The 27,283-nt window shown below is 44.6% G+C and overlaps 1 protein-coding gene across 1 annotated transcript in view; it reads right to left on the minus strand.

Moving 5' to 3' along the window:
- LOC124719077 (synaptic vesicle glycoprotein 2B-like) overlaps positions 1-27,283 on the minus strand; it is a 126,607-nt gene that overhangs the window by 68,839 nt on the left and 30,485 nt on the right. The window contains exons 4-5 of the mRNA XM_047244758.1: positions 21,864-22,026; positions 3,908-4,029 (exon numbers count right to left, since the gene is read on the minus strand). Coding sequence (XP_047100714.1) covers positions 3,908-4,029; positions 21,864-22,026 — 285 coding nt within the window. The remainder of the gene's footprint in view (positions 1-3,907; positions 4,030-21,863; positions 22,027-27,283) is intronic.

Genomic DNA, 27,283 nt, shown 5'->3' on the forward strand with positions numbered 1-27,283 from the left:
GCCACCTCGACGTGGATTCCGCAAACAGAGGTTCTCCGAAACTCAGCTCGCTCTGTTCCTCCGTGAGATCCACAGTGCAGTGGACAACGGCGCTCAGGTTGATGCCGTGTTCCTTGACTTTAGTAAGGCATTTGACACCGTCCCGCATCAACACGCCGCTCTTAACGGAACTAAATTGAGAGATGTAGAAGTAATATGCGGAGCACCACAGGGAAGTGTGGTAGGACCGTTGCTGTTTACAATATACAGGGTGATTCAAAAAGAATACCACAACTTTAAAAATGTGTATTTAATGAAAGAAACATAATATAACCTTCTGTTATACATCATTACAAAGAGTATTTAAAAAGGTTTTTTTTTCACTCAAAAACAAGTTCAGAGATGTTCAATATGGCCCCCTCCAGACACACGAGCAATATCAACCCGATACTCCAACTCGTTCCACACTCTCTGTAGCATATCAGGCGTAACAGTTTGGATAGCTGCTGTTATTTCTCGTTTCAAATCATCAATGGTGGCTGGGAGAGGTGGCCGAAACACCATATCCTTAACATACCCCCATAAGAAAAAATCGCAGGGGGTAAGATCAGGGCTTCTTGGAGGCCAGTGATGAAGTGCTCTGTCACGGGCTGCCTGGCGGCCGATCCATCGCCTCGGGTAGTTGACGTTCAGGTAGTTACGGACAGATAAGTGCCAATGTGGTGGCGCTCCATCTTGCTGAAATATGAATTGTTGTGCTTCTTGTTCGAGCTGAGGGAACAGCCAATTCTCTAACATCTCCAGATATTGTAGTCCAGTTACAGTAGCACCTTCGAAGAAAAAGGGACCAAAAACTTTATTGGCTGAAATGGCACAGAAGACGTTCACCTTAGGCGAGTCACGTTCATACTGAGTTGTTTCCCGCGGATTCTCAGTGCCCCATATACAGACATTGTGACGGTTGACTTTCCCGTTAGTGTGGAAAGTTGCTTCATCACTAAACACAATCTTTGAAACGAAAGATTCATCTGTTTCCATTTGAGCAAGGATAAAATCAGAGAAATAGATTCTTTTAATCTTATCAGCTGCAGACAGTGCTTGAACCAATTTCAGACGATAAGGTTTCATAACTAACCTTTTTCGTAGGACTCTCCATACAGTTGATTGTGGAATTTGCCGCTCTCTGCTGGCTCTGCGAGTCGATTTTCCTGGGCTGCTAACAAATGCTTGCTGGATGCGTGCTACATTTTCATCACTCGTTCTCGGCCGTCCAGAACTTTTCCCTTTGTACAAACACCCATTCTCTGTAAACTGTTTATACCAACGTTTAATACACCACCTATCAGGAGGTTTAACACCATACTTCGTTCGAAATGCACTCTGAACAACTGTCGTCGATTCACTTCTGCCGTACTAAATAACACAAAAAGCTTTCTGTTGAGCGGTCGCCATCTTAGCATCAACTGACGCTGGCGCCTAGTCAACAGCGCCTCAAGCGAACAAATGTACAACTAAATGAAACTTTATAGCTCCCTTAATTCGCCGACAGATAGTGCTTAGCTCTGCCTTTTGTCGTTGCAGAGTTTTAAATTCCTAAAGTTGTGGTATTCTTTTTGAATCACCCTGTATATAAATGATCTAGTAGAAAGCGTCGGATGCTCTTTAAGGCTACTCGCAGGTGATGCAGTTGTCTGTACCAAAGTAGCAACGCCAGGAGGTAGTAAGAATTTGCAGAACGACTTGCAGAGAATTGATGAATGGTCCAGATTCTGGCAGTTGACCCTGGACGTAAACAAATGTAACATATTGCGCATACCTAGGAAAAGAAATCCACTACTGTACAGCTACACTATTGATGACAAACAGCTGCATGCAGTGACTGGTGTAAAATATCTAGGCGTGACTATCCACAGCGATATTGAGTGGAATGACCACATATAACAGATAGTGGGGAAAGCAGACACCAGACTGAGATTCACCGTAAGAATCTTAAGGAAATGTAACTCACCCACGAAAGTAGTGGGCTATAAGACGCTTGTTCGCCAGATTCTTGAGTATTGTTCATCTATATGGGATCCCTGTCAGGTAGGACTGGTAGAGGAGATAGAGAAGATCCAACGAAGAGCGGCGCGTTTCTTCACGGGATCGTTCAGCTGGTGAGAGAGCGTTACGGAGTTACTAAGCAAACTCCACTGGCAGACGTTACAAGAGAGGCGTTGTGCATCATAGAGAGATTTACTATTGAAATTTCGGGACGGCACTATTCAAGATGAGTCGGACAGCATATTACTTCCCCCCAAATACATCTCGCGTATAGATCACGAGGAGAAAGTTCGATAAATTAGCTCCAGTCCAGAGGCTTACCGACAATCATTCTTCCCACGCACTATTAACGAATGGAACAGGGATGGAGGGATCAGATAGTGGTACCGAAAGTACCCTCCGCTACACACCATCAGGTGGCTTGCGGAGAATGAAGTAGGTGAAAGACTGTTGTTTGCCAGCAACACTGCCCACCTCCGCACTTTGCAGTCATCGTTCGGGATTGCTTGCAGGAAACATTTACTGGTAGATGGATTAGCCACGCATCTTCCAGACAACGGGCTGTCCGCTCTCCTGATACGACGCTCTTGGATTTCTTTCTTTCGGGTTTTGTAAGGCCAGAGGTGTACGAGGTAAATATTAATAGCGTAGACCAGGCGATACAGCTAATAACCGATGCAGCCGGCGGTGTTTCGTACAAACAAGAGAGAAGCTGTAACATTTTGAGAATAAACGTTTGTTTCCCCAAAATGTGAAGGGACCAAGACGTGTAACCAATGGCACCCCATACCATCACGCCAGGTGATACGCCAGTATGGTGATGACGAATACACGCTTCCAATGTGCGTTCACCGCGATGTCGCCAAACACGGATGCGACCATCACGATGCTGTAAACAGAACCTGGATTCATGCGAAAAAATGACGTTTTGCCATTCGTGCACCCAGGTTCGTCGTCGAGTACACCGTCGCAGGCGCTCCTGTCTGTGATGCAGCGTCAAGGGTAACCGCAGCTGTGGTCTCCGAGCTGATAGTCCACGCTGCTGCAAACGTCGTCGAACTATTCGTGGAGATGGTTGTTGTCTTGCAAACGTCCCCATTTGTTGACTCAGGGATCGAGACGTGGCTGCACGATCCGTTACTGCCATGCGGATAAGTTGCCTGTCACCTCGACTGCTAGTGATACGAGGCCGTTGGGATCCAGCACGGCGTTCCGTATTACCCTCCTGAACCCACCGATTCCATATTCTGCTAACAGTCATTGGATCTCGACCAAAGCGAGCAGCAATGTCGCGATACGATAAACGGCAACCGCGATAGGCTACAATCCGACCTTTATCAAAGTCGGAAACGTGATGGTACGCATTTCTCCTGCATACACGAGGCATCACAACAACGTTTCACCAGGCAACGCCGATCAACTGCTGTTTGTGTATGAGAAATCGGCCGGAAACTTTTCTCATGTCAGCACGTTGTAGGTGTCGCCACCGGCGCCAACCTTGTGTGAATGCTCTGAAAAGCTGATCATTTGCATATATCAGCATCTTCTTCCTGTCGGTTAAATTTCGCGTCTGTAGCACATCTCCGTGGTGTAGTAGTTGTAATGGTCAGTAGTGTCATAACCTTCCCTTTGTCAAAGTCGCTTATCTCAATGGATTTCCCCATTTGCAGCCCATATCTTGGGTAGGGTTAGACCCCGTCTGTGTCTGCCCCGCTTACATACTTTCGTTACCGCGTCACGTACCCGCAGCGTCATCAAGCGGCATGCACTGTCGCGGTGGGCAGTGGTCATAATGTTTTGGGAGATCAGTGTATGTCCCACTGGTCACGAATGGGTTAATGCTCGAAATTTTCCGAGTTTGCTCGTGCGGGCGTGTGTGGCTTACCAGGCTGGGCGATGTTGGCGATGGCGAAGAAGAGGCAGACGTAGACGATGTGCTGCGTGCGCGTTCTGTCCGAGTGGAACTCCCCCAGGTAGGCGTACGTCACGGCGGAGGGCCCGCACACGCTGCGGGAAACCAGACACAAGAGCATTACTCCACGCTGCGGGAGGTATCGGCAAGAAAGCAACACTGCTCCAGTTACAAAACAATTCACAGGATCTACAAATAGGTGTAAACGATTAATGAACGTAACAATATGGAGTTCACCATACATCAGTAAACAGAAAACACATAAAAAAGTGCATAAAGAATAGGTTGAAAAAAATGAGGCAAATTACACAAAAGATGAGTATGTTGCAAATAAATTTCAAGGAAAAAATGAAGAAAATCGTCTTGACACACAGAAGCGTTGGATGAATGGCGTTTGTTTTGTAGACGTATATCTAAGCACGGAAAGCCATGTTACTGTTGTTACGTCGAATAGTCAATTGCCAGCCCACCAGTCGGGAACTACAGAGAAGCCAAACACACGCTGACCGACCACTCTCCAAGATGACAACGCAACAGCAGCGGCCTCTGTGTGGAGATGACATAAGCGCTGCAAACGACTGGCTACGCCCCAGTTGAATAACACGTTCAAGATTATGCACTTGCGCCGCACCGACTTAGGATTAATTGTTTAGCAGCTGCACACTTAGAGTAGCAGATTGACGGTGACCAACTTTAAACACAACTTGCTTAATTTTCATACACATTTATGAAAATAATAATAATCATAGACATTACATAACTTGATTCTGGATGCTGTTTACAATTGACAATCTGAAGTTCCTTTGGTATTGGTACGTTAATCTTATTATCACATATCTCTGATACTTGACAAAGTGTCTATACATTTATCTTCATGGCTATGTACAGGACTATGATAATCTTATTAGGCGCAGACTGAAACTTGACTATAGACTGGTACAGACTAATGTAGACTGGTACAGACTGGTGCAGACAAATGCAGACTGACTAATCGGAGGTCTGTACACTCGTTATAATACCTCGCGCGTTCATGTATCACTGCGCGAGTGTGATCCGCAAGGAGAAAAGGTTCTACATTAGCAGCAATCTCATTGGCTGCGTTACATAATAATACATGGATTGGCGGAAGCAGAATTTGGTCCGTCTCTAAGGCAGCGCCATCTTTTAGTGCAGAGACAGACGAGCGCTGCACCTGCGCTGTTGTGCTTAGCGGGGTGCGCTCTGGTGGGAAAGTTGTGTACACGCTGACTACACGGAACTATGTACACAAAATCACCATTCATCAGTAAACAAAGAATACGATGGGGGATCCGAAAATAACCTGAATTTCTTTCCAGAAAGTGTATACCTTATTGTTTTCAAATACAACATTAATTGTGAGCGTGTGAGTGCTGTCCTGTCATTCTGCGCAACTGACTAATCTGAGATGTACCCTTTACCCTGTGGCTCCTGCAAGATGCAATTTCCACCCCCACACTACTACAGAAGTCAGACAGATGCTCCTAACGTTCTAAAGAGAAATGCCCGAAAAACTTTCAGCAATATCTTCTGGAGTCATCCGCTGTAAGGAAATGACACAAAAATTCACTAAATTTGTTACGTAACTAGTGGGATACTTGGCTCCTGGAGTAGTGCTAGTTAGTGTAAGAAAAACATGAAACTAACGAAAATTATTATTTATTTTGCAAAATTTCTGAGAAATCACAATGGCACTTTCAGTTATGAATTGAACAAGTTATATCCTGGTTCTTTTAGGAATGTGAAGTTACCTCTCAGGGATAGGATTTGCTAATGAAATTTCTATACAAAGTTTAAGATGGTTGTTGACTTGGCAGAATGGCTGAGAGGCACGCCTACTCAACTTGAACAATTATCCATTAGAATGTTGCTAGGTATGGTCGAGGCTGTTGTGTGTGAAATGCAGTTAAGTGTACTGTTGTGGAGGAAATATGGGGCTCGCAATAGCTGTAGCGCACAATACCGTGAGCTGCGATGACTGCTGTCTGCGCCACTCGCTGCTGACAAATAAGATAACTCTCGTTCTATCTGAATTGACCTTCGCCAATGAAACTCTCCCTACGCCTTGATGAAGTCAAGGACTCCTATTTGCCCCTAGCCTAACTATTGGCGTGGTACACCGGTCAGATAACCAGTCCACCGCGATGCCACTCAAAAATTCGCTCGAAGACGTTTAACTATAACTCTGTCCGTTCACACCACACAATAAGTGTGTCGACCAACACAGTGAACAACACTCAATATAGAGTCGCACTCCCATTCGCTCTCGACAGACGTGCTCTCCCAGTGAAGTACTGAGGAGAGACTTGTTCCTCACTCTTTGAGTACACGTACGAGCACACACGCTCTCATTACATGTTCTCGCTCCAAGAGCGACAACGGAACGGCCCCTCTCCACGCCAGATGTGAAGTATATCTTTCGGTCTCTTCCACTACTGCTTCAGCTCAAGGCGTCAGTAATATCGTCTACCAATCAACATTGCTCTTCTAAAACGGGAGAATGACGTTTCGTTCAAGGCAACCAATCCATCGTGTCTTGAGTGTGTATGTATGCCAGCCTCGAGTATCTAAAGCCCGGTGTGCACTTGTTATTTGCGTATCATTTGCATGAATTCATACAACATTGACTTTATCTTATCGAGTTTTGGTTCGAATGAAGCATCATGATGTGTGGAATATGATTGTGAGGGCGGAATATGTAAGCAATGAAGGTCAGGAGACCACGTTGTATTACATAATCTCCTTTGAAGTACTCTCCATTAGCATTAATACACTTGTCCAAATGTTCATTCTAGTGTTCGAAGCACCTTTTAAATTCGTCCTCTTTGATACCTGCTAGCACTTTCATGACGCTTCCCTCTTTAGTCTATTTTCATCCTCAGGAATAGGAAGAAGTCCGAGGGTACTAAATCCGGCGAATAGGGCGCGTGGGTCGAGGTAGTCGTCTTCGTTGAGGCGAAAAACCGGCGAACGCTGAGAGCCGTGTGCGCGAGAGCGTTGTCGTGATGCAGGAACCACATGCCAGAATCCCACAAAGCCGGACGTTTTCGCGACAAACTTCTGTGAAGCCGTTTCATAACCTCCAAATAGAATTGTTGGTTTACTGTGTGGTTTTCGGGGACAAATTCAGAGTGCACGATCCCTTTGCGTCAAAAAAAGAAGACCAACATCGTTTTCATATTCTATTTCACTTGTCGAGCTTTTTTTGGTCGAGGTGAGCCAGGTGACTTCCATAGTGATGCCTGTTGTTTACGGATCGTACCCATAGCACCATGACTCATCACCTGTAATGATTTTGATGAAAAATGTGGATCATCTTTGAAGGTGTCCCTCATTTGGAGACAGGCTTGAACGCGACGATCCCTTTGATCCCCGGTAAGAAATTTCGGCACGAATTTTGCTGCCACTCTTCGCGTCCCCAAATCGATGGTCAAGATGCGTTGAATTTACCTCCAGGACAACCCGGACAAGTTCTCGAGTTGGTCGATTGTCCTACGTCGATTTTCACTGATGAGATCACGGATTTTGTCGATGTTGTCTTCTCTTCGAGCAGTTCAGGGTCGACCGGAATGGGGCTGATCTTAACCCACCATTTCTCCCTTTTTAAACCGAGAAAACCATTCGTACACTTACATTTTACTAAGAGCATGGCCTTAGTAGGCTGTCTGAATCATAGCAACAGTTTCTGCTGCGTTCTTGCCGAGCAACAAACAAAACTTCACTGCCGCACGTTGTTCATAAGAACTAGCCATTGCCTGCACTGTATGCACATTCAAAGTACTGCCAAAGAAACCACACTTCTCACTGTTGGGTGACGCCGCATGGCAGAATGACTCAGCAGAGCTCCTACTAGAGCCCTCTGGCGGCGCAACCTGCTACTACAAGTAAACGATGTGCAGCATCACGATTCCGGTTACTTTTGTGTCACCCTTCGTACATAAAAAGTGCATAAAGAAAAAGTTGAAAAAAAGGCAAATTACACGACAGATGAGTATGCTGCAAATAAATTTCAAGAAAAAATGAAGAAAATCGTCTTGAAACACAGAAGCGTTGGATAAATGACGTTTGTTTTGTAGACCTACATCTAAGCAAGGGGAGCCATGTTGCTGGTGTTGCGGCGTAAAGTCAAGCGCCGGCCCGCCAGTCGGGAACTACAGAGAAGAGATGGCTGTGAGAAGACGTCAGCCAATCGCACGGTGACCGACCCCGCTCCAGGACGACAACGCCACAGCTGTGGCCTCTATATGGAGATGACGTAAGCGCCGCGACCAACTGGCGACGCCCCTGTTGAACAACAGCTTCCAGATTGGGCACTTGCGCAGCAGCGACTTAGGTTTGTTTGTACCAAAGAAGCTCGATTATTTCGTTATATCGCCCTTTGCTTGCTACACATCTGTGTGATTGTCAAAGTTAAGTATTGTCATTTACTTTTTTGTAACAAAACTCATTAATTTTTGTTTGAATTGTTTGTCAAGCGAACTGAGTACATAGGATTCCTAGACTCCATATATTTGACGACGAGCATAGAGATATAAGTACTTGTCAAACTACACTTCCTGGCGAAGTAAAGCACCCAGAAGTGGAGGAGGAAACGAAATGAAACTTCCCGAATAGGGAGGCTATGTGATTTTAATGCAGTGATTACAAAATCGAGTTAATTGTACAAAGACTATGCTGGTTGTTGTTGTTGTTATGGTTTGATGCAGCTCTCCATGCTACTCTACCCTGTGCAAGCCTCTGCATCTCTGAATCACTACTGCAACTTAAATCCTGCTCAATCTCCTTAGTGTATTCATCTCTTGGTCTCCCTCTACGATTTTTACCCTCCATTACTAAATTGGTGATCCCTTGATGCCTCAGAACATGTCATACCAACTGATCCTTCTTCTTCTCAAGTTCTGCCATAAATTCCTCTTCTCCCCAGTTCTGTTCAGTACCTCCTCATCAGTTGCGTGATTTAACCACCTAATCTTCAGCATTCTTCTGTACCATCACATTTCGAAAGCTTCTATTCTCTTCTTCTACAAACTGTTTATCGTCCATGTTGTCCTCCTTACATGGCTACACTCCATACAAATACTTTCAGAAAAGATTTCTTGACACTTAAATCTATACTCGATGTTAATAAATTTCTCTTCGTCAGAAACGCATTCCTTGCCATAGCTAGTCTACATTTATTATTCTCTCTATACTGACCATCATCAGTTATTTTGCACCCCGAGTGACAACACTCATTTACTACTGTAAGCGTCTCAGTTCCCAATTTAATACCCTCAGCATCACCTCATTTAATTCGACTACATTCCATTACCCTCGTTTTGCTTTTGTTGATGTTCAATTATATCCACCTTTCAATACACTGTCCATTCCATTCAACAGCTCTTCCAGGTCCTTTGCTGACTCCAACAGAATTACAATGTCATAATCAAACCTCAAAGTTTTTATTTCATCTCCATGGATTTCAGTTCATACTCAAAATTTTTCTTTTGTTTCCTTTACTGCTTGCTCAATATACAAATTGAATAACATCTAGGATAGGCTTCAACCCTGTATCACTCCCTTCCCAATCACTTCTTCCTTTTCATGGTCTTCAATTCTTATAACTGCCATCTGGTTTCTGTAGAAACTGTAAGTAGCCTTTCGCTCCCTGTATTTTACCCCTGCCAGCTTCATAAGGTGAAAGAGAGTATTCCAGTCAACATTGTCAAATGCCGTCTCTAAACGTACAAATGCTAGAAACGCAGGTTTTCGTTTTCTTAATCTAAGATAAGTCGTAGGGTCAGTATTGCCTCGCGTGTCGCAATATTTCAACGTAATCCAGATTGATCTTGCCCGAGGTCGGCTTCTACCAGTTTTTCCATTCGTCTGTAAAGAATTTGTGTTAGTATTTTACAGCCGCGACTTATTAAACTGATAGTTCGGCAATTTTCACACCTGTCAACACCTACTTTCTTTGGGACTGGAATTATTATATTCTTCTTCAAGTCTTACGGTATTCTGTCTGTCTCCTACATCTTGCTCACCTTATGGACTTGTTTTCTCATGACTGGTTCTCCCCAGGCTATCTGTAGTATTAATGGAAAATTGTCTACTCACAGAGTCGTGTTACGACTTAGGTCAATTTCCTTGTATGAGCCCACTTATCGGATGGCAATAAGAGTGTCGAAGAGTTCCCCCACGACAGACAAGGTTGCATGGTGTCCATGAGGTAATTATTGTACCAGCAGAGTTCCCTCAATTACTAACAGCTGTGACCTCAAATCAGATGGCTCCACACACAATGCCGGCGGTTGTGGTCGAGCTGTTCTAGGCGCTTCAGTCTAGAACCGCGCTGCTGCTACAGTCGCAGGTTCGAATCCTGCCTCGGGCATGGATGTGTGTGCTGGCCTTAGGCTAGTTACGTTTAAGTAGTTTTAAGTCTAGGGCTCAGAGCCATTTGAACCATTTGAAGTAGCGCCAGCCACTGTGTATCTCCAAAACATTTGGAGAATGTTACCTCTCTTCAGGTCGTCATCTCTCTGCTGATATCGAAGCAATGGTGGACGATAACACAGACTGTTGCAGCGGCACTGTGACTTCTTCTGGGATGACCTACATACGGAGAAACGATCACCACGATAAAATAAGGGAAATCAGAGCTCATACGGACAGATAAAGGTGTTCATTCTTTCCGCGCTATACGATATTGGAATCATAGAGAATTGTGAAGGTGGTTCGATGAACCCTCTGCCAGGCACTTAATGTGATTTGCAGAGTATCCATGTAGATGTAGATGTAGTCGCTGACAATGGTCATTTGAGGTAGAGCAGAACCGCAGTTCACCCTTGACACAATGCTACTGGATTCATTAGCATTCTATGTTTCCTGGGCACAGCACCATTTCAAAGAGACCCATTCGTGTTGGGGAGTTAACAGCAGCATACCTGTGGGTCAGTAATTACCTTGACCAGCTGATGCTGGTCTCGAAGCAGTGGTGAACGATGACACAGAATGTTGCAGCGGCACTGTGACTTCTTCTGGGATGACAGGCAGATATGTGAAGGGCTTACCATGTGCTCAGTGTACAGTATGTGGATCCGCCCTTGCAGCAGCCGTGCATGGTCGACTGGAACTTTGACGATGTCCCAGTGCAGTCAGCGTCGGAGCACTGTCACATCCAAATGCGCCACAAAATCTAGATATTGCTCGATTCAACCAGCTTCATCAAATTGGGAATTAATTACATGTGGTGTTCCTTGAGGTTGCCTCTTGGGTCCATCGCTTTTTTGTTGTGTAATGACATCTCGTCTGCTGCATTGCCAGATGATACAAACATTGCAATAAGTAGCAAGTCAAGTACAGATTTAGAAATAGCTAAAAATCAAATTTTCACTGACGTTAATTAATAGTTTAAAGCTAATTCACTGTAATTAAACTTTGAATAAATAAATATGAATAAATGATGTCCCCTCCAATTTATTACCCTTCATACAGTGGCAACGTCATAAAGAAACCTCTTGTTCGTAATGTCAGCATGGCTTCGGGAAATAAAGACAGTTTCTACTTATTTTTAGTTAATTTGAGTTACAAAGTGTTTAGAATATGCCACAGTATTCTAATGTACCATACGATATGGAATAAGTGATTCTATATTTCCTCACATCAGAACAGTGATAGACTGCTCTGCATCTATAGTTAAAAGGGGAACTCCCCACACCCCTCAGATTTAGTGGTAAGATGGCCGAGTGGATAGTCGGACAAAAACTGAACGAAGATCAAGGATGAAAACAGGAAGAAGGTGCACTGAACTGTGAAAAAAACAAAAACAAAATATAAACAGTGAACTGCACAAGAACAAGAAGTACAATTTAGGAACATGCGGCCTCGTGATTAAGTGGTTACGTTATTCATCTGTCAAACGGGCGAGCCATGTTCAAGCCTCTATCGTGCCGATTTTTTTTCCGCTGTTCGCTTTATTCAGATTTGTGTATGTGTCGTGGTGTAACGTTCGTTTCCAACAATGAGGTGAGAGGTAGGGACCTATAATGACAGATGATTCTGCACAACTACTCTACTAGCAATCAAAATGACACACGTCTGGTGTGTCACACACGGCATTAATGACAGTACGTGTGTCATATGACAGGAATCTCGTACCGACGCACCTAATCTGTACCCCTGGTGAGTGAGTGAGATATGCCTCCTTGCCCGATTTAGTTGTTCGTATGAATGTGAATGTGATCACTCCCAAGAAAATGACGAGAACATAATACTTCGTCGCATAAGCAGCAACAAATGAACGCAACAGTTTCACAATCACACAGTTTCTCTGTGCTCTGTCAAAACATACGTTTGTAATGTCTTTGAAGTTGCGTTCCGTTTTGGAAGTCTTGACTCTCGAATTACTTTGTTGTAACAGAGTCCATACCCGTTTATTTGTAGTTTTCATATCTGTCAGACGTGTATGCGGTATCTCGTCTGCTCTCACTATTCATCACGGTTACTTGGGATCGTTACGTATTCTTACTATATTTCTCATATTCTATAAATACTATCTCTACTATGACAACTGCCAAGACTACAGAAAGAGAACAAACACTTCAGTGGCCGGACGAACAGTTCATAATGTTGTGAAAAAACAAAGAATAAATGGCACGACGGAATTTTGAATATGACTCGCCCGCTTGGCAGTTCAACACCATAACCACATACCCACGACGCCGTTGGTGTTTTAGGCTGCTCCTTACGGCACTTCTTTTTCTTGGACTATTCACTCTTTTTATTTGGCTTTCTTTCACCTTCTTCCTATTTTGATGCATGATCTGCATTCAGTCTTTGACGGGCTACCCACTTTGAGCCGTGTGTTGGCTCTCAACATATATCGCGCTGTTAAGATCTGAGCCCTTCCATTCCATCGTTAATTGATTCTTTCATATTTATCGTAATGCTGCGTACGATTCTGTTGAGATTCCCCTCTGTGCGTGTCTGGTCTTACCGATCTTCGAGTCGTTGCTTCCTGTTAGCCTTGTGTAAGGGAATAAGATCTTTGGGGGGGGGGGACGGCCGGTTGGTTGCCTAGCGGTAACGAGTCGGTCGGTCGGTTTTTAAAATCGGGAATTAGAGAATGTCGTACGAGGAGACCGCAGCGTGGCGTGGCGGTGGAGAGTTGGCTGTTGTTCCGAGAAGCCGCGTGGTCTATCCTGGCGGTGCGAGACGAGTGGGCCGAGTTGACGGGACAAGGCTGTAGGCTCTTGCTGTGAGCACCCGGGGGTCACGGCTGTGGTTCCGAGTAGCTACTTGGTGGGAGCGGCGACGGATGTCTTTAAATTGTCCGTCTGGAGGCGGGAATGATGGACCAGTAACTCGCCTAACCTGAGGAGTGGCATTTCGCCGCCGTGGGCGCAGAGAAGACGAGGGCTCCGGTGACAGAGCGCGTGGCTGCCTGACTGTGCCCAGCTGGGTACGCTGGCGACGTGGACACGGCCGGGTGTGAGGAACCTTTGCATCGGAGTTCACCTGCTGTTTCTCTGATCAACTGCAAGTTAAGCTGGTTAAAGGTTTAGATGTTAATTGAAGAATTATCGTTTGCGCAACCAGCGTCTTTTCCGCCTTGTGGCCTCCTGCGTTCGTGATTCCTGTCCCTGTCGCCGGTGTAATTATAGATAGTGATCTTTTCCGCTTCTTATTAATACTGCCCGGTAGGAAGTGTATTTTTGGGCAGCGATTATGGTTCATGATTTGATTCCTCCTCCTCCTCCCCTGGCCTAACGTGAGGTCGATGTGACTGCTGAATGTGAGGCGTTGTGGGTCTGTTAGTCCGCTTCTCGCCTAAGCATCCTTTGGGAGACAATTGTGACCGCCCTTACACCCGGTCGGTTAATTATTTCTATCCCAGGACATTTTGGTGGCAGGACATGGTGTTAAAGTTGTTAGTTACCGTAAAATGTTGAACGGCTGTATTTTACTCTGATTGTTTTTGGCCACTGTTTAAAACGGTTAAGTTTGCCTTTCATTGGTCGGTTTTTAAAAATTTCTTGGCTTTAAAATTGTTAGTTATTGTAAAAGGTGAATGACTGTATCTTTACTTTGATTGTTTTAATCTACGTGGCATCCTTTGAAAATGCTAGTTCTGCCTCCCTGTTAGCGAGTCCTTGTAATTTAATTTCTTGTTGTGCCAAAATTAAAAGAAGTGGCTCCCTACATGTTCGGTAGCGAAATTTTATGCAAATTGGTGTTTTGTTTCATTACTTGGAAAGTTTTAATTTTTTTATTAAATGCTTTATCAAAGTCTGTTTTAAGTGAAATGGCTTGGCTATTAACGGTAAAGGAAACTTTTTTAATTTCATTACTTGGAAAATTTTGAATCCTTATCAAATGTTTTATCAAAGCCGGTTTTAAGTAAAATGGTTTGGCCGTAAACTGTAAAGTAAATTGTTTTGAAAAGGCACTCATCTGTTCCTGGTCAAGTGGTAAAGAAATGACTTTTAATGGTTGAAGTAATCAATAAAGAAATTGTAAATTGCAACTCGACAGTAACCAACTAATTTTCGCCCCGTTTCCCAACTGGAGGTTTTCCTTGATTAATCGTAAAACCCGTCTCTGTGATCATACCACTAAATCTGAGTGGGAAGCGACGGGGAGTTTGCTTTGTCAGTAACAACTTACAGGATGGAAGATGAAGAGAGAATCAAGAAGCAGAGGAGGGATGTGATGACAAAAATGATGTCTATCGAACGAGGAAAACCCCAGAGTACCAAAGTCTTTGCCACCAACAGGAGCAATGAAGCTCCTTGCCACTTAACTGGTATGGTGTATAAAACACATAAACGTCGTTGCCTCGATATGAGCGTCTGACATTTGTGTAGTACAGTACACGCAAAGGATGCAAATGTTTCACAAAAAGAAGGAACTTCTCTTTGCAGTTTCATAAAAAGTTGCAGATTTTCTGATGTAATAATAAAATAAGATTCCGTGATAACTACATAAATACGAGGGTTCGATCTTTAATAGTGGCAACTATTTACTTGCAGCTCGTACGAAATAGATATGTGTTTCAAAGTTTTACTGACCTTCAAAGTAGTCACCAGCATTGTGTATAACTCGTTGCCAGCGATGTGGAAGTCGTAGGATACTCTTAGCAGTGCCACTTGTGTTGACAGTTAGAGCGGTGCGGTCTATTGCCTGACGAATATGTAGCAGTTCTGAAGCGAATGCCGTGAAGTGTTTCCTTCAGTTTAGAAATCGAGTTGAACTCACGAGGGCTTAAGTCAGGGGTGTGTCATTAGGCTGTATAGCACTTAGCAGCCCCATCAGTCAAACAAATCAGTAACAGCTTGCACTGTACGTGCTTGAGCATTGTCCTGCAAAATGATGGCCAGGTCCTGCAGAAAGTGTCATCACTTTTATCTCTAAGCTGGTCGTAGGGTGTGTTCCAAAAATGAACAGCACAGAGACAGAAGTGATGACACCTTCTGCAGGACCTGACCATCATTTTGCAGGACAATGCTCAAGCACGTACAGTGCAATCCGTTACTGATTTGTTTGACTGATGGGGCTGCTAAGTGCTATACCACCTACTGCACGCCGCTGACTGAAGCCCTCGTGAGTTCAACTCGATTTCTAAACTGAAGGAAACACTTCACGGCATTCGCTTCAGAACTGCTACAAATTCGTCGGGCAATAGACCGCGCCGCTCGAACTGTCAACACAACTGGCACTGCTGAGAGTATCCTATACTCAGTTATACACAATGCTGGTGACTACACTGAAGGTCAGTAAAACTTTGAAACACGTATCTATTTTGTACGAGCTGTAAATAAATAGTTGCCACTATTAAAGTTCCAACCCTCTAATATTTATGTACGGTATATCGCTTGTCAGTTTATGAACTAAGTCCAGCAAAGCAAGCCTTGAGAACATAAAAATATTTTTGGGTCCAGGTATAGCATATTTGCTACATGCGCTGAAATCGCATCAGCTTTTTTTTTTTTTTTTGTACTTCAGTCCTATTTTGCCGGCCGCGGTGGCCGAGCGGTTCTAGGCGCGCTTCAGTCCGGAACCTCGTGACCGCTACGGTCGCAGGTTCGAATCCTGCCTCGGGCATGGATGCGTGTGATGTCCTTAGGATAGTTAGGTTTAAGTAGTTGTAAGTTCTTGGGGACTGATGACCTCATATGTTAGGTCCCATAGTGCTCAGAGCCATTTGAACCGGCATAGATTTTTCCGAATGAAATGCCAATGCGTTGTTACGGCCTAAAATAGGACTAAATGGCTCTGAGCACTATGGGACTTAACATCTGAGGTCATCAGTCCCCTAGAACTCAGAACTACTTAAACGTAATTAGCCTACGGACATCACACACATCCATGCCCGAGGCATGATTCGAATCTGCAACCGTAGCAGTCGAGCTGTTCCGGACTGAAGCGCCTAGAACCGCCCGGCCACCACTGCCGGCTCTATGCCCTTGATTGTTTCATTGCTACCCGGTTTTTGTTTGAGGAGTATATCTCGGTGTAAAGTAATAGAGACATCGACATAAAATTAATGTTAATTAAGAAATGAAATACAGCAGGATGTCAGTTGCAACGGGAGCTTTAGATCAAAATAGGAATATAATTGCGGCTTTAATTAACTGGGGCGTGTTTATTTGTTATCTGAGGTGTCACGAATGGTTGACACTTGTAGCTGTTGCCAGTTCTAAGGCCTCTATTACACTATCACACTCCTTTGACAAAGAAATATCATCAAATATTCGTCTCTGATAAAGATGTTTGAAGTGGCGCTGAAAATGGGTACTACACTGTCATCATATTTTCGTGAAAGTTCAAGGTGGACCGAAAACAAGAACTTGTTATGAGCTGCAGTTGCTTGAACCACAATTGAATTGTGCGTGCGTTTGGAAGAGAAGCGGCGGAAAACAAGGGTTTTAGGTCGAGATAGTAAAGGCATTCAGAAAAATTTGTTACGAGAGCTGCGAGTGGAGGACGTCAAGCCTTAATATACGAGTACAAATAACTTGCGAACGGATGAGAGTGCATTTCAGTATTTGCTCTGTAAAGTGGCTCCTCATACTACAAAGTATAATACTCACTTGACAGATGCTATATTTGCAGAAGGCAGGCTCAACGTAACACTGCAATTCCTTGTTACAGGAGAGAGCTACTCTAGTTTACAAGACAGCGCTCGAATACCACAGTGCACATTAACCAAATTAATTCCAGAAACATCTGAAGCAATTTATAAAGCTGGGAAGTGGGAATATGTAAGGGTAAATAAATATTTAGTACACTAATGAGCCGGCCGGAGTGGTCGAGCGGTTATAGGCGCTACAGTCTGGGACCGCGCGGCCGCTATAGTCGCAGGTTCGAATCCTGCCTCGGGCATGGATGTGTGTGATCTCCTTAGGTTAGTTAGGTTTAAGTAGTTCTAAGTTATAGGGGACTGACGAACTCAGAAGTTAAGTCCCGTAGTGCTCAGGGCCATTTGAACCATTTTTACACTAATGGTCGCAATAAGAACTATCTGTATTTTTGAATAACTTAATTAATAGAATTAGTCTTCCAACAACTAGAAAATTAATAAAAGGTGCGAAAAAGCATTTTGACCACACAGTGCTGTGACATGGAATGCCGGCTGGTGGCACCACATGTATGTGACACAGTAAAGAGAGTTTGTGAGCAGAGCAGAGCAGAAATGAATGGGGAACCATTCTAACGATGTTACTGGCCACAAATTGGAACCAAATAAGGTATTGTCCAAGTCACAGTTTAGGCTCGTTGATGGTTCCATCATAGAAAAGGCTATTTATACGAATATCAGATTGTACTTAATTCATTAGGTAACAAATTAGAACTACTTACATTTTCCATAACCTGTCAAAGGTCTTTGACTGTGCGAGTCACAGCATTCTCTTGAGTAAATTAGAATATTATAGAGTCAATGATGGTGCTGCAAAATTGTTATAGTCTTATGTAAACAACAGTATACAGTGGCTGTTATTGCGAAATACCTGTGGAGTAATCAATCTGTCTTCGTCTGATTGGGAATTAACTACATGTGTTGTTTCTCAAGGCTCCATCTTGGGTCCATTGCTTTTCCTTGTGTATATTAATGACCTCTCGTCTGTTACTTTGCCAGATACTGAGTTTATGAGTTTATTTTGTTGGCAAATGATATAAACATTTGTTAAATAGCAAGTCAAGTACAGCTTTAGAAATGGCTGTTAATCAGATTTTCACTAACATTAATAAATGTTTTAAAGGTAATTCACTGTCAGTAAACTTTAAAAAGACTTCCTTCCAGCATGTGTATAACATCTGAAGACTTGAAGATAGAAGAGAATTTATTATCCAGGTATATCACTAGAAATGTAACACTGTCAACCCAGTTGGAAGGGCACACCACAGAACTGCAGACGCACCTAAACAAGGCTTTATTTGCAATGTGAATAATTTCATATGTATGAGATATAAATATAAAAAAGACTTGCATACTTAGCTTAGTTCATTGTTCTATATCGTATGGGATCATATTTTGGGTAACTTGTAAAGAAGAGCAAAAGTTCTTAGAGCGCAAAAGCGTGCAATAAGACTCATTTGTGATGTAAGAAAAATGTGCAAGGAATTGGGTCTTTTAACCATTGCTTCTCAGTTTATTTATTCCTTAATGAAATTTGTGCAAATAATGTCTGTTTCCAACCAATAGCTCAATATACAGGGTGTTTCAAAAAGATTATACATATTTCGAATGCATATATTTATTAAACTTTAAGACATACGAAAATGAAACTTCACACACACATTTACGAACCTGTCAAGTTCAGATTACAGATGTTCAATGTGTCCTCCATCAGAGACACGAACAATATCATATCGATCCTCAGATTCCTCCCACACTCGGGCAAACATGTCCTTCGTCACTGATGTTATGGCAGTACGGATCCGGTTCTTTTCCAGGTTCTGTGGGAGTGGTGGTAAATAAACGTTGTCTTTAACGAAACCCCACAGGAAGAAGTCAAAGGGTGTCAAATCCGGTGACCGTGACCGTGACCGTGTAGCCAGCTCCTTGACGACCAATCCAACGGTTCGGTAGAGTTTCATTCAGATATTCACGCAGTTGCCGACTCCAATGAGGGGGTGACCCGTCTTATTGAAAAATGAAGTTGTCTTCGTGCAGCCTCGGAAACAACCAGTTTTGTAACATAGCGAGATACTGCTGGCCGTTAACCGTGTTTCTATCAAAGAAGAATGGACCGTAAACAGATGATCGGGATATCGCACAAAACGCATTGACTTTGGGCGAATCTCTTACATATTCATCGGCTACCCCAAATTCAAACATCTTGTTTGTTTACTTGACCACTGACATGGAAAGTCGGTTCATCACTCAACACGATGCGTTGTGCAAAAGTGGTATCGTTGTCAATAGCATCAAGAATTTCGTTACAACATGCCACTCGTTGTCATCAGGACGCAGAGCTTGTAACAGCGGTAACTTGTACGGCTTTATAACCAACCGACGTCTCAAAACACGCCAAATTGTTGTTGTAGGCAGTTGTAACTCCCGACTGGCACGAGGAGCTGATTTTGAAGGACTACGTTGGAAAGCAGTTTGAATTCGTGCAACATTTTCTTCAGGAACACGAGGGCGGCCCGGACTCTTTCCTTTAAATGCATATCCTGTATCTAGAAACTGTCGATATCTTCTGCGAATGTTCCACCCATTCGGAGGATCAATTTGGTACCTCAATCTGAAACGTTTTTGCACTGTAATCACGGAATTGCACTTCGCAAACTCGATAACACAAAATGATTTCTTCTGGGGAGAAGCAATTTGAAACATATGACGGTTACCAAGCAAAACAGAAGAAACTGACATCTAGCGGATATTAATATAAACTAGACTATGTATCCGAGGCTCAGTGATCGATAGTTTGGACAAAATAATAATTTGTAATACGTACATCCTCTTTGAAACTCCCTGTATTATAGCAATGCTAGGAATAATAACAACCTACATAAAGACCTAACATCACTTATCTTGATCCAAACAGGGGTCAAATATTCAGGAACACACATTTTCAGTAAACTGCCAGCAACTATACAAAACTTGTTTACAGATAAAGTACAGCTTAAACAGAGTTTGAAAGATCTTTTGGTAGGCAATTCCTTTTACTCTACAGATCAGTATCCTAACAGGTACTGTTAGTCCAGCTTAACTGAAAGTGTCTGTTGGATTTCAGATTTGACAGCACTTGGTCACAACAGTGAGGACTCGGTACTTCGTTTATGATAAATGAATTGCATAACTACGTTTCATTCCGACGATGTATTTATGCTGTAAATATTAGCAGTTCTCATATTTTGTCAGTCTCCTGACAAATTGCCGGAGATATAAGTACTATATTCAAATAATCTACGTTTCTCAGCCGGCCGGGGTGGCCGAGCGCTTCTAGGCGCTACAGTCTGGAACCGCGTGACCGCTACGGTCGCAGGTTCGAATCCTGCCTCGGGCATGGATGTTTGTGATGTCCTTAGGTTAGTTAGGTTTAAGTAGTTCTAAGTTCTAGGGGACGGATGACCTCAGAAGTTAAGTCCCATAGTGCTCGGAGCCATTTGAACCATTACGTTTCTTATATTATGCTTTCCGACGTTCTACACCCATGAGAACCATCTCCTTCATGTGTATGATGGACGGAAACTGAATCTAATCGAATCTAATCCCACTGCCATACCCGACTTTGACAAAGTACAGATTGTTATGCCACAGAACCTGGGAACGAGCATCTACGAAATGGTGAAGCTGGTCGGCTGGAGGTGTGGCTGCTGTTGTCAGCGTCCGTGGAAACTGGTTGAATAATGGTGCGGAAATCTATAACTTCTCATGGAACGTGCAGTTTGGAGGTTTGTCCTCTTTTCTACAGGTCCATGGCAGACCTGATGACAGAGTATAGTGATGGTGGCTGGCTCTGAGCACTATGGGACTGAACATCTATGGTCATCAGTCCCCTAGAACTTAGAACTACTTAAACCTAACTGACCTAAGGACATCACACAACACCCAGTCATCACGAGGCAGAGAAAATCCCTGACCCCGCCGGGAATCGAACCCAGGAACCCGGGCGTGGGAAGCGAGAACGCTACCGCACGACCACGAGCTGCGGACTATAGTGATGGTGCAGGCACATGTGTTTCAGTGCACACCATTCAGCATACACTACCGCACATGGAGCTCTGCTGCCAATGATCCCTACACGTTCCCATGTTGACCCAATGACGTCGTCAGTTACCACTGCAGTGGGCACTGGATCATTGACGTTGGACTGTGCGTCAATGGAGATCTGTCATCTGGTTGGATGAATTATGTTCCTTATTATATAAGGTGGAAGGTAGTTTTCCAGTATGCCATCTTCCACGCAATTTACCTGTGGTTGTAACGAAGGGCACCATTACAGCTGTGTACTACATGATCATCTGTATCTACGGACCATCTACACCTTTGATGCTTGATATTTTCTGCGATGTCGTGGAGTCTTAGAGAGAGACGTAGTTCTGTGTTACACAACCATAATCATGCTACAGCGGTTTGAGTAGCATGATACTGTGCTCACAATGATGCCTTGACCACCAAATTCGCCTGATGTGAACCCAATAGAACACATGTGGAACACTATTGCGCGTCAGCTCTATCTACACACAAATCTTCGCCCTGCAATTCATTGGAATAGCATATACCGTGGGTAGACGACAGGCACCACATACCTTTGGGAATCTACGATGAGTGTGCGGTATCTATGTGCAGAGGCGATGACAGGGTACAGTGTGTATGTGTACGTGTATGTCTGTATGCATTCCAAATGTAGTCGAACGTGTAGTAATGTAAGAGCTTCGCATCGGCGCAGTAAAATTTGGTGGTGTTAGAAGGTAGACTCACAAGACGCCATTGAGGAGCCTCATGAAGATGAGGAGGGGCAGGCTGGGCATGAAGGCGGCCGCGACGGAGCAGAGGCAGTTGGCAGCCAGCGTCAGAGACAGCACCAGCCGGCGACCCCGCGTGTCCGCCACGAAGCCCCACAGGTGCGAGCTCAGTATCATGCCTGCCAACAAGAAGATAAAGCCACCAGGTGTGAGCTCAGAGTCATGCCTTCTGACAGCAGACAGCTTGCTCTGAAAGCAGAAATTGTAACTTAATGCAGGTGAATGGGAAAACAATTCCTTAATGTTTGAGTACAGCATCAATAGTGTGTTGCTTGACATTGTCTCGTCCATTAAATAGTTAGGCGTAACGTTGCATAGTGACATTACATGTAGCAAGCATGCTAAGACTCAGCTAAGGGAAGGCGACTTTGGTTTTTGCGGAGAATTTTAGAAAAGTGTGGAGACTGTGTACAGATCACAAGTGGGACCAATTCTTGAGTACTGCTCAAATATTTGGAAACCACACCAGATCGTGTAGAGACCGTGTACAGAACACAAGTGTGAGCAATTCTTGAGCACTGCTCAAATATTTGGGAACCACACCAGTTCGTGTAGAGGCCGTGTACAGGACACTAGTGTAACCAATTCTTGAGAACTGCTCAAATATTTGGGAACCACACCAGTTCCTGTAGAGGCCATGTACAGGACACTAGTGTAACCAATTCTTGAGAACTGCTCAAATATTTGGGAACCACACCAGATCGTGTAGTGACCGTGTACAGAACACAAGTGTGAGCAATTCTTGAGCACTGCTCAAATATTTGGGAACCACACCAGTTCGTGTAGAGGCCGTGTACAGGACACTAGTGTAACCAATTCTTGAGAACTGCTCAAATATTTGGGAACCACACCAGATCGTGTAGAGACCATGTACAGAACACTAGTGTGAGCAATTCTTGAGCACTGCTCAAATATTTGGGAACCACACCAGTTCGTGTAGAGGCCGTGTACAGGACACTAGTGTAACCAATTCTGGAGAACTGCTAAAATATTTGGGAACCAGACCAGATCGTGTAGAGACCGTGTACAGAACACTAGTGGCACCAATTCTTGAGTACCGCTCAAATATTTGGGAACCACACCAGATCGTGTAGAGACCGTGTACAGAACACTAGTGGGACCAATTCTTGAGTACCGCTCAAATATTTGGGAACCACACCAGATTGTGTAGAGACCGTGTACGGAACACAAGTGTGAGCAATTCTTGAGCACTGCTCAAATATTTGGGAACCACACCAGTTCGTGTAGAGACCGTGTACAGGACACTACTGTAACCAATTCTTGAGAACTGCTCAAATATTTCGGAACCACACCAGTTCGTGTAGAGGCCATGTACAGGACACTAGTGTAACCAATTCTTGAGAACTGCTCAAATATTTGGGAACCACACCAGATCATGTAGAGACCGTGTACAGAACACTAGTGGGACCAATTCTTGAGTACCGCTCAAATATTTGGGAACCACACCAGTTCGTGTAGAGACCGTGTACAGGACACTACTGTAACCAATTCTTGAGAACTGCTCAAATATTTGGGAACCACACCAGATCGTGTAGAGACCGTGTACAGAACACTAGTGGGACCAATTCTTGAGTACCGGTCAAATATTTGGGAACCACACGAGATCGTGTAGAGACCGTGTACAGAACACAAGTGTGAGCAATTCTTGAGCACTGCTCAAATATTTGGGAACCACACCAGTTTGTGTAGAAACCGTGTACAGAACACTAGTGTGAGTAATTCTTGAGCACTGCTCAAATATTTGGGAACCACACCAGTTCGTGTAGAGGCTGTGTACAGGACACTAGTGTAACCAATTCTTGAGAACTGCTCAAATATTTGGGAACCACACCAGATCGTGTAGAGACCGTGTACAGAACACTAGTGGGACCAATTTTTGAGTACTGCTCAAATATTTGGGAACCACACCAAATCGTGTAGAGACCGTGTACAGAACACAAGTGTGAGCAATTCTTGAGAACTGCTCAAATATTTGCGAACCACACCAGATCGGATAAAAAAGAAAACATGGAAAACATATAGGTGGCCGCTTATGCCGTAGAAAAAACGCGGGAAAGAGCTATATTAGCTGCCCGCAATAAACTACCAGAATAGGAAATAGCAGGCTGCTTTCTAGGACTCACAGATGCAGGAGAACCGTCGATTGGCTGTAAAAAAAATCTTTGAAAAATGAGAATTTTTCGCAGAACTTCTCAAATACATACGGCTGTTTCGCGTTCTTCCTTGAGAAACATTTGACCATCTGCTGTCCCGGGTCCGCAATGGAGATTTTTGGAACTATGTTCACAGAAACCCAAAGCACTGACGGGATCATAAAACTTTTGCTATGTTGGAGTTTAGCAGTCTTGTTTGGAACATTTTCGTTGACCAGGAATTAAGAGAGCGTTGCCATTCGTGAATGATAGTTTAAGTGAAGTTCGGGGAGTAGAGAGAGAAGGCAGCTCTGTGGGGGCGCTCTCGTGCGACAGCTGTGGGAAAGCAGCGGGGTCATCTCAACTCTGTGACAACGCAGGGGTCCCACACCTCTGCTGCAGCGCACTGTTCTCCAGCTCCCTTTGTGACTTAGGTTGGAGATGGTGTTACTTGTGGTGGAGGACACTACATCCAGAGACCAACCTGTCAGTCGCCTTCCACATTGCTACAGCCTACAGATTAAATCACAGTGAGAATCTGTTGCACAGGTGACCAGGAATGAGAGTCATCAATCATTCGGTATGAGAGTTGTTTGGCCTAGCTTAAATTCTGAGCTCTCGTTAATTTTGATTCGGCGTTCCAGGTCTCGCTAATGAGCCAGCTAGTTATGGCAGTTGCATGCGATATCCTATGCCTTCTGACAAAGTCGTACCAGACACTGTGGGGGCGCCACAATCGTTTGCTTTTATCAATGAGTTGTAAAATGACGACTATTATCTTCTTCCTTATCTCAAAGTTCTATGATTCTCGATATCACCAGCTGCGACATAGTCGCGTATATAAACAGTGATCCAATACGGTGAAATGTTTTTTTTATAATTCCAGTCTCTGATCACAATATCAATTCCGTAGACGATGACCGGGTTCAGTCCGTAATGACCATCCTCAGATCTTTTTTACACCATGTCCTAGAGTGATAAGGCCATAATGGCATCGTCAAAACATATAAATGTAATCAGCACAGCATCGTCACATGGATCTTAAAGATCTGACGATGGTCATTACGGACTGAAACCGGTCATCGTCTAAAGAATTGATATTGTGATCAGAGACTGGAATAAAAAAAAACATTCTCGATATCATTTTCTATGAAAATTCGTTTCATGTACTTGATACACAGTTTTTACAAAACAGTGGGGTCAATTTGGACCGATCTTTTGCTCTCTTTGGGCAATTCATGATGAGACTGTTAAAATATGTTTGCTTAAAGCGCCAAATCCCTTGGCTTGCAGTCCTGACGCGTTTCTAAGCTGGTGTTTAGCTGTGATGAGAACTTCTTATAAACTTACTATCTGATGCTATTCGTAATGTGGGATGACGTGTGTGTGCGTGTTAGGAGGAAGGTTTTCAATTAGCGTAATATGGGAGACATTTCATAAATAATGCACAACCTAGAATTACTGTGCACTGTTTGCTTCAACAGCAACGAAAATTACGTCAGATGTAGTCGGGAGGCTGAGGAAGAAGTATATGTTTTTGTTTTTTCGCTGCGTAAAATTTGACGGTGTAGAAATGGACCCTGCAGGGGTCTCAGGTACTGTGACTGTTGAACACCAGAGGTCATACATCAGGATCGAAACCCACATCCTTTCTACGCTTCATGGATGGGGTCTTCGGGGCCCTCTGCCGATCTTTATCAGGAATTTTCTGTCGTATCGAACCTTCCGCGTGCAAGTCGCGGCCTTCCATAGTTCCTTCCAAGTCCAGGAGAACGGTGTGCCACAGGGATCTGTTTTAAGTGTTTGCCTGTTTTTAATAGCCATTAACGGGCTCGCTGCGGCGGTGGGGACTTCTGTCTCAGCGTCCCTGTATGCTGACGACTTCTGCCTTTACTACAGCTCTATTGGCATTGCAGCTGCTGAACGTCAGCTGCAGGGCGCTATCCACAAGGCGCAGTCTTGGGCTGTAGCGCATGACTTCCAGTTTTCGGCAGCCAAGACCTGCTTTATGCATTTCTACCGGCGACGCACTGTTCACCCGGAGCCGCGGCTTTATCTTGATGGCGAACTTCTTGCTGAGGTTGAGACACACAGGTTTTTGGGTGTAGTTTTTGATGCCCGGTTGACTTGGCTGCCTCATATTCGGCAGCTTACACAGATGTGTTGGCGGCATCTAAATGCTCTGCGATGCCTGAGCCACACCAGGTGGGGCGCCGACCGATCTACTCTCCTACGGCTCTACCAGGCGTTAATCCAGTCTGTGTTATCGGAGCCTGGCTTATGGCTCAGCATCCCCATCTGCACTGCGGGTACTGGACCCAATCCTACACAGCGGAATACGCCTTGCCACTGGTGCTTCCCGGACCAGCCCAGTGGAGGCAGGTGTCCCTCCGCTGCGGTTACGGCGCCAACGTTTGCTGGCCGCTTATGCTGCCCATGTTTTCAGCTTGCCCGGGCATCCTAACTATCGGCTATTATTCCCACACTCGCACGCCCATCTTCCAGAACGCAGGGCCAGGGCTGGATGGACGATTGATGTCCGCGTCCGAGAGCTTCTCTCCGGGCTTGGGGCTTTACCTCTTCCGCTCCTTTCCGAACACCTCTGAGTATACCCCCGTGGTGTGTGCCTCGCCCTTGCCTTCAGCTGGAATTGGCACAGGGTCCGAAGGACTCAGTCCCTCCGGAGGCCTTCCGCCGCCGCTTTCTTTCCATCTTCGCAACGTATCAGGGCTCTGGCACTGTTTACACTGATGGCTCGATGGTTGCTGGTCGTGTCGGTTATGCGCTAACTCTAGGGGTCCTTTCCGAACAACGTTCCTTGTCTGCTGGCTGCAGCGTTTACACTGCTGACCTGGTCGTCATCTTTCGTACCCTAGAGTATATCCGCTCCTGCTCAGGTGAGTCCTTCGTGCTCTGTAGCGATTCCCTGAGCGGTTTACGAGCTCTCGACCAGTGTTTCCCTCGTTCCCGTCTGGTGACGGCTATCCAGGAGTCCCTGCATACTCTTGCCCGTTGCGGCCGCTCTGTGGTCTTTGTTTGGACCCCCGGTCATGTTGGGATACCCGGCAATGAGAATGTTGACCGCCTGGCGAAAGAGGCCACCAGTAAACCACCTCTGGAGGTTGGCCTCCTGGTGACTGATTTGCGGGCAATCTTACGCCGAAATCTTTCCGATTTGTGGGACGCTGAATGGCGCAATCTGCCCATGCCCAACAAACTTCGC

Source organism: Schistocerca piceifrons, chromosome 10, assembly GCF_021461385.2.
Source record: "Schistocerca piceifrons isolate TAMUIC-IGC-003096 chromosome 10, iqSchPice1.1, whole genome shotgun sequence".
Lineage (NCBI taxonomy): Eukaryota > Metazoa > Arthropoda > Insecta > Orthoptera > Acrididae > Schistocerca > Schistocerca piceifrons.